Source organism: Salvelinus sp. IW2-2015, unplaced genomic scaffold, assembly GCF_002910315.2.
Source record: "Salvelinus sp. IW2-2015 unplaced genomic scaffold, ASM291031v2 Un_scaffold2584, whole genome shotgun sequence".
Taxonomy (NCBI): domain Eukaryota; kingdom Metazoa; phylum Chordata; class Actinopteri; order Salmoniformes; family Salmonidae; genus Salvelinus; species Salvelinus sp. IW2-2015.
Genome location: NW_019943893.1, coordinates 14,371 through 23,526, shown reverse-complemented (window position 1 = coordinate 23,526; position 9,156 = coordinate 14,371). Strand labels below are relative to the sequence as shown.

General features: G+C 40.4%; 1 protein-coding gene across 1 annotated transcript in view; it reads left to right on the top strand.

Annotated features, from left to right (window-relative positions):
* Positions 1 to 9,156, top strand: part of LOC112074328 (anthrax toxin receptor 2) — a gene marked incomplete at its 3' end in the record, with an annotated part of 26,751 nt that overhangs the window by 16,232 nt on the left and 1,363 nt on the right. Inside the window, exons 3-4 of the mRNA XM_024141522.2 lie at positions 7,892 to 7,963; positions 8,164 to 8,245. Coding sequence (XP_023997290.2) covers positions 7,892 to 7,963; positions 8,164 to 8,245 — 154 coding nt within the window. The remainder of the gene's footprint in view (positions 1 to 7,891; positions 7,964 to 8,163; positions 8,246 to 9,156) is intronic.

Below are 9,156 nucleotides of genomic sequence, written 5' to 3'. Positions count from 1 at the left end.
AAAATATATTGCAAACATCCTGTGTGTGGGGGGGGGGGGGGGGGAGTCATTGTCATGACAAATCTGTTTCCTGTATTCTACTCATCTTCCTTCGTACAGATCGTATACAAACTAGCGTATCGGTATCTTGTATACCATGTAAACATTCGTTTCGTCACACTGCATATCTGAAATAATGTATTTACACTAATAACAGCCTATTCAATAACTTTCTATCACATGCAGTGTTTTCTGATGATGTCAATGACAACATACTGGTCACACCTTGACAGATTGCTGAGTGTTACATCACTGTGCAGTCTCAAAGGAAAAGGATGTCAGAATAGGATACAATAATACTAATGATAAAACTGAATATTGACCTGTTATATATTCTACTGTATATTAACCTGATATTCTGTATATTGACCTGTTATATATTTCTACTGTATATTAACCTGTTATATATTCTACTGTATATTAACCTGATAATATCTACTTTATCGATATATATTCTACTGATATTAACCTGATATATATTCTACTGTATATTAACCTGATATATATTCTACTTGTATATTAAACCTGATATATATTCTACTGTATATTAACCTGATATATATTCTACTTATATTAACCTGATATATATTCTACTCTATATTAACCTGATATATATCTACTATAATTAACACTGATAATATCATTCTACTGTATATTAACCTATAATGATATATATATATATTCTACTGTATATTAACCTGATATAATATTCACTGTATATTTCTGATATATATTCTACTTATTAACCTGATATATATTCTACTGTATATTAACCTGATATATATATATATTCTACTGTATATTAACCTGATATATTCTACTGTATATTAACCTGATATATATTCTACTATATATTAACTATATATATTCTACTGTATATTAACCTGATATTATTCTACTATATATTAACCTGATATATATTCTACATGATACTATTAACCTGATAATATATATATTCTACTGTATAATTAACCTGATATATATTCTACTATATATTAACCTGATATATATTCTACTGTATATTAACCTGATATTATTCTACTATATATTAACCTGATATTATATTCTACTGTTTTTATATTAACCTGATATATATTCTACTGTATATAACCTGAATATATTCTACTGTAATATTAACCTGGTATATATTCTACATTATAATTAACCTGATATATTCTACTGATATAACCTTGCTATATATATTTCTATCTTATTGTGATACTGATATATATTACCTGATTATATATTTACATGATTATATTAACCTGTTATATATCTACTGGTAATAACCTGATATACTATGTCTTACTCTATATTAACCCTGATATATAATTCTACTATATATTAACCTGATATATATTCTACTGTATATTAACCTGATTATATATCTAACTGTATATTAACCTGATATATTTCTACTGCATATATTAACCTGATATATATATTCTACTGTATAATAACCTGTTATATTCTACTGATATATTACCTGATATATATTCTATGATATATTAACCTGATATATTATAATTATACTATATATTAACTGATATATATTTTACTGTATATTAACATGATATATATTCTACTGTATATTAACGATATATATTCTTTATACTATATATTACGATATATATTCTACTGCTTATTAACCTGAAATATATTCTACTTCATATTAACCTGATATTCACTGTTATACCTGTATATATTCGTACTGTTTGTTTCATCCAGCCCCAGCATGAGGTTTCCTTTATAGTGTTTTCATCTTCAGCCAAAGGGATGTTACCTCTCATGGAGACAGGTGTGGTATTCCTTCTATTGAGAATGACATAAAATATTATAAGCCTTGTAATAACACATTATAACTGTTCATATTACATGCTTATAACAGTCATAACATGAACACAAAAAATGCCCACTATTGGAAATGTTTATATGATCACTGGCAAAAACACCAACTAGAAAATGTTGGGATGGTGAGTGTGTCTCTTGTGTTTGAAGGTATGAATCCAGAAAGCCTGGAGCACTGAGAGAGGTGAAGCCAGCAGGGGAAACCTACATGCATGAAGGGATTAAAGAGGTACAGTATGAAGTAACACGTTAATTGAATAGTCCCCAAATATATACTTTACAGATGTTCAACTATCCATAACCCTAAACCTAGATCCTAACCCTAAACTTACTCTAAACCTAACCTAAACTTACCCGAACCTTACTCTAAACCTTACCCTAAACCTTACCCTAAACCTAATACCGTAAACCTTACTCTAAACCTAGTCGAACCACTATACTAATGACCTGACCATGTCTGAAAATGGACTTCACCTCACTAGTGATAGCCTTCAGTACTGTCAAATATCCCCACGTTTAAATCATTACAGTAAGATACTGTTAACACAGTCTGCATTGGACCATGTCTTTGCTACCTTGTCAGTCTGCCATGCACCCTGTCATGGATAGCCTTGTCAGTCTGCCTATGACCATGTCTGTGTAGCCTTTCAGTTGCCATTGACCTCTTGTGTTAGCCTTCATTGCCATTGACCATGTCTGTGCTAGCCTTGTCAGTCTGCCATTGACACCTGTCTGTGTTAGCCTTGTCAGTCTGCCATTGACCCTGTCTGTTGCCTTGTAGCTTGTTCAGTCGACTGCCATTGACCGTTGCTGTTACCCTGCAGATCTGCCTTGACCCTGTCTGTGTTAGCCTTGTCAGTCTGCCATTGGACCTGGTTATGTGGCTAGGGGAATTTTTGTCAGTCGCCATGACCTGTCTGTGCTGAGCATGTCAGTCTGCCATTGACCCTGTCTGTGCTACATGTCAGTCGCCATTGACCCTGTATGTGCTAGAATTGTCTAGTCTGCCATTGACCCCTGTTGCTGCTAGCCTTGTCAAGTCGCATTGACCCTATCTGTGCTAGCCTTGTCAGTCTGCCAGTTGACCCTATCTGTGCTAGCCTTGCAGTCTGCCATTGACCCTATCTGTGCTAGCCCTTGTCAGTATGCCATTGACCTATTGTGCTACCTTTCGCTTATGCCATTGACCCTATCTGTCGCTAGCCCTAATAGCCTTATAGCTTTGCTGTGTTGGCATAAACACGGTTTAGAATAGGAGCAATTCAAAAGCATTCTCATGCTGCGAAAATGCTCTTACAGGTGACCTAATCAATACATTCTGACTCCTCTGTCAAAACATTAGCTTTGATTCTTCTGCCTTCTGCTAGACGTATCAGGGATTGGGTTGGTGGTCATGCGCATTTCACACTTGATAGTCAACTCAGCCCACGAGTAAAACTGAAACCAATGATCCATTCCAATTCCAATTTTCGCTAATGCGAAAAGGCATGAAGCAAAATCTGCTAATTTCCGTCGTTAACTCCTGGCTGAGTTGACCACCCCCCCCCCCCCCCCCCCCCCCCACCCCCCACCCCCTACGCCCCCCCACCCCCCCCCCCCCCCTCCCCCCTCCCAACCGATCAGAAGGCATTCTAGGGTCAAGCCACTTGCTCAAGAATGGCACGTCTCTGGAAACGTGGTAGGAACCTGATATGGAAGACATCCACAACGCTCCACAAGTATAATGCTTATTCACCTAATAAAAGCCCTGATCTCCGTATCTATCTCCAAGTTTCCCACCCTCTTGATGTTTGAACCCAGAAAAGACAAACCTATCAAATCAAAGCCAAGACAGTATCGCACAGTCCTCCAGCCTCATTGTGGCGTTCGATCTGATCACGCCCAGCACCGGCGCCTAAGCTCCCCCAGAGGCGCCCGCGACAGCTTCCCCAGAGAGAGCTCTTATTGTACCCAATAGAACTTAACCATACTCGACAATTCCATAGAACACACAATCTGAACCCAAGGCAATTCCCAAAGACCCCCCCCCACTTTTAGGATGGAGAACTAAATGACAATACATTCCAGCATTGCCACACGACCCTTCTGTTCTAAGAATCCCAATCCAACCCCTCTTAATTACCCCATGACCATACACAGCCAAACAAGAGAATTGGAACGCAGTGAACATATGAAGCAATGACCAATCCTAATCCATCTCATATTACAAATAGACCAAAATGCTCTAGCTTGAATGATCGTTAAGTGACTAAAATAGCGAAGAGGCCTCATGGAGAAATTTGTCCATTTTAAAGATAAATGTTAAATATTTACATACGTGGATGTTTATTAGCCACTTGATTCCCTTACTCTGCCTTAAGGATGATCCACCAGCAAACATTTATAAAGGGCTATAGGACTGCAGTTGTGGACGCATGGTTGGTTGGCGTGTCAGTCCCTGATGGGCCCTGACGCGTGAGATAATAAATGTATGCTTCGCACTATAATAGTGCCAGGGTAGTAGATGTCAGACTTTAGGTGTGTGCACTAATTAGGAATGTGTATAAGTGCTTTGGTCTTAGGTTCCTTCCTTTTTCTTGCTCGTAAAGTGGAATGCTAGCAGCTGATCGCAAAAGGTAAAGAATTGCAGTTTGGACACATCCTGTGTCTTTCTTATGAAACACTTATTGCACTAGTTCTGCGGTTACGAACATACCACAATTGCGAGAAGTGTGTTCCATATGTCTTTCCTCGTGGAATGACTGCTTGTTTGGGCCTATCAAGGACCTGACGAAGCAACAAAACTAGCCGAGGTGGCTGAACTACCAAAGATCAAGTTTCCCATGTCTTATAAGATGGACTTCCATTGCACTGTTCTGATGTGATAATTCGTCTAATGTGGAGGGTATTTTTGTGCTAGTTTGCTGTGAGTAGAGACGGACATTTCATTATATTCACTGCCCTTGTACTGTAAATATGAGATGTGCTGTGTGAGATTCTGGGTGGATGGAGTTTTTCAAGGACACATCTACGCTAACAACCTCTTGTGGAAAAATTCCCTTTTGTTTGGGGGTGTCAGGTAGCTACGTTCGTGAGAGTGTTTCGCGGCCGTTGTAACCAAGAGAGATTTGCTAGGTTCAAAATCCCAAGCATGATCATGATACAAATCTGTTGTCTGACCCCTCTCTCTAAACAAGGACACCAGTTAACCTCGTGCTCGTACGTGTTTCCTTGTTTTTATGTTAAAGGTCTGTCGTACTGCTTTCTGTATTATAAGCTACAGATGATCTTCTCCTGCGTGTTGTGTATGTGAGTGTGTGTGCATGTAGGATAGATGGAAAAGGGAGAGCAGAGTAGATGGAAAGCAGTAATAGGTAGATAGAAAGAGACTTCGTGATGTTAGTGAGTATTATTGGCAAAGAGTGGATGTGAGTGTCAGTCGTAGGTATGGTAAAAAGGAAGTAGGTAATGGAAAGGCAGTAGTATGGATGGGAAAGAGAGTAGGTAGATGCGATAGAGTAGCACGGAGATGACAAAGTAGTAGGTAGAATGGAAAGAGAGTTAGGTAGAGCCGAAATGAGAGTTATGGTGTGTGTATGTGGTGAGTTTGGTAGTTAAGAGAGTTAGGGTGAGCATGGAAAGAGAAGTACGGACTGTTATATGAAAGAGAGTTAGGTGTGCTACTCGTGTGTGAGCTGGTGTAATAGAATTGTGTGCACGATGAAGGACTGAAAACACTCGAGGATTACATCAGAGCCCATGGAAAAATAGTAACTCGTGTGTTATGTAGCACGCTAGTAGTAGCCCAGGCAAGGGTTTCACTCGTGGTCTACCGCTTAACAGCTATTAACTCCAGCACCACAGAACGTACCGGTCTGGGAGAGTATGGGGGGTGGAGGAGGTTGGAGGAAGGGAGGATCAGGGAGAGGAGAGGAGGCAGAGGTGGAGAGGGGGATAGTGAGACAGACACCCACGAGGTGAGGAAGGATGAGAGGAGAGAGGGAAGGGACGGAGGGGGAGAGGGGAGGGAGGATGAGGGGGCGAGACAGTAGTCGAGTTTGAGGCGGCGGGGGGAGGGGGGATATGGGGGGGTTGGGCGGAAGGGCTCTTGACCTGCATATCTGAAAGGTAGAGTTATCGGGTGAACAGAGCCACAACACTCTGAATTACATCCATACAGCCCCTTAACCACCAACTAGGCCAGAGAGCTTACCATCTCCACATACCACACCCACACCACGGCGTAGCCTCCTGAAAAGGTTAGAACGCGCAAGCCGTTAAAATGCTACAGCAGTGGCGTTGTTATTTGAGATAGAAGGAGAGAAAAGAATAGGAGAGAGAATGATGAGAGACTTTATTAAAGATACTTAGCTGGAAGAGAGAGTGAACAGAGAAGAACTGATAACATCGAAAGACAGTACTTTCTATGAGGAGAGAGAAAAGAGAAGAGTAGAAGGAGAAGATAAGATGGTGATGAGAAAATCTGGAAAGTGCAGAATACACTGACAGAGCTATGCCCGAGAGAAGAGAAAAAGAACATGTGACCACTTTGAGTATGAGGTCATTATGCTTAATCAGAATGATTGACTGTAAATTTTGGAGAGAGAGAGAGAGAGGAGAGAGAAAGAGAGAGAGAGTTGATCTGAGAAGAGATTGATTCTGAGAGAGAGTTTGACTGTTTTAGAGAGCAGAAAATGACTCTGAGAGGAGAGATGACTCTGAGAGAAGATGATCTCATACGATGGAAGAGAGAGAGAGAGAGAGATAGACTAGTTAGAAGAAGAGAGAGAATAAATGACTAACTAGCTAGGAGAGAATCAAGAGACGCTTATTTTAGCTGCGAATGATCTATGCTAAATTATGGGGCCCAAATCATAGATCTAGAGATCTATCTCTGCATTCCACCTCGTGCGAGTATGTTGAAGATCGGAGTAGCAAACCTCTACCTGTGTTTTTTAACCGCGTTTTGTTTCCATTAAGCGGATACTATTTTATCCTTACACTGTTAGCATTTTAGCATTGTTCCTGTCATGATATGTAAATGTATAAATAATCGTTAACTGGTGAGCAAAGAGAAGAAGAAGAGGTGACCAGAATGATGGCTTCGAAGATCAAGACGGAAGAGCTGTCGGTGATGCTCAGCCGCAACGTTAATAGGTCTGTGTATGTATGTGTCCAAAACGCAACGATGACCACTGTGCACTGGTATAGGTGTTCGATTTTTCTCTTAAAACGCTAAAGACATCTGTGAATAATAAGTTAAGTTAGGGCTAGTTTAGTAATATATATACATATAAGTTTAAACAGCCTTTTTTAACTCTCGCCTCATCTCGGTCTGCTGACGTTTTGGCTCCTGACCAACGCCGCGACTTTTTTATAGCCAGATGACGCTGACATCACCGTGGATGTATCACAGGAGTCCCTTCTCCTCTCAGACGGATGTTGCCTAGCTTCTCACATTCACACATTTTCTACATTGAGGGAATGTTATTTTTTAAATGCGCATGCATTAAGCTGACAGTTATTTTCCTCCTGTGTGTGTGCAGTTTTAAGTGAAACTCTTGCGGTCACCCTGTTGTACCTCAATACATCCACAGCCCTAGTAACTTGCTTTGCGATCGGTAAGGTACCGCTACGATTCCTACATGTTCAAAGTGTTGCTACATTCTACGTAGGAATACAGGTGTCCTAATTTTACTGGGGGAGGGGTACGCAAGACTCTGCACTCATTTCAACCAAGCTTTAAACTCTAGAAAATAGAAAATGAGAAGACAATAGTCGAAGTTCGACGGTTCAAGAGTTTCAGGCCATTGAGCTGCGTACACAACCCCGAGTTATATATATTCTACTGTATATTAACATGATATATATTCTACTGTATATTAACCTGATATATATTCTACTGTATATTAACCTGATATATATTCTACTGTATATTAACCTGAAATATATTCTACTGTATATTAACCTGATATTCTACTGTATATTAACCTGATATATATTCTACTGTTTTGTTTCATTCCAGCCCCAGCATGAGGGTTTCCTTTATAGTGTTTTCATCTTCAGCCAAAGTGATGTTACCTCTCACTGGAGACAGGTGTGGTATTCCTTCTATTGAGAATGACATAAAATATTATAAGCCTTGTAATAACACATTATAACTGTTCATATTACATGCTTATAACAGTCATAACATGAACAAAAAATGCCCACTATTGGAAATGTTTATATGTATCCACTGGCAAAAACACCAACTAGAAAATGTTGGATGGTGAGTTGATGTCTTTGTGTTTGAAGGTATGAAATCCAGAAAGGCCTGGAGGCACTGAGAGAGGTGAAGCCAGCAGGGGAAACCTACATGCATGAAGGGATTAAAGAGGTACAGTATGAGTAACACGTTAATTGGATAGTCCCCCAATATATACTTTACAGATGTTCAACTATCCACTAACCCTAAACCTAATCCTAACCCTAAACCTTACTCTAAACCTAACCCTAAACCTTACCCGAAACCTTACTCTAAACCTTACCCTAAACCTTACCCTAAACCTAATCCTAAACCTTACCCTAAACCTAGTCGAAACCACTATACTAATGACCTGACCATGTCTGAAAATGACTTCACCTCACTAGTGAAGCCTTCAGTACTGTCAAAATATCCCCCACGTTATAATCATTACAGTAAGATACTGTTAACACAGTCTGCCATTGACCATGTCTTTGCTAGCCTTGTCAGTCTGCCATTGACCCTGTCAGTGATAGCCTTGTCAGTCTGCCATTGACCATGTCTGTGCTAGCCTTGTCAGTCTGCCATTGACCCTGTCTGTGTTAGCCTTGTCAGTCTGCCATTGACCATGTCTGTGCTAGCCTTGTCAGTCTGCCATTGACCCTGTCTGTGTTAGCCTTGTCAGTCTGCCATTGACCCTGTCTGTGTGTTAGGCCCTCGTCAGCTCTGCGCATTACCCTGGCTGTGAGCCTCTGTCAGTCTTGCCATTGATCCCTGTCTGTGCTAGATTTGTCAGTCTGCCATTGACCCTATCTGGCTAGCCTGTCAGTCGGCCATTTGACCCTGCAATCCTGTGGCAGCACTGTCAGTCTGCCATTGACCCCTTATTGTGCTAGCATCTTTGTCAGTTACTGCCAGTGTGACCCCCTATCCTGTGCTGCTAAAGCCTTTGTCAATCTGCCCAGTGAAACCCTATTCTGTGCTAGCCTTGTGCAGTCTGCATGACTCACTATCTGTGGCATGAGCACTTGTCGAGAGTCTGCCATTGACGCGCTAGTCTGTCT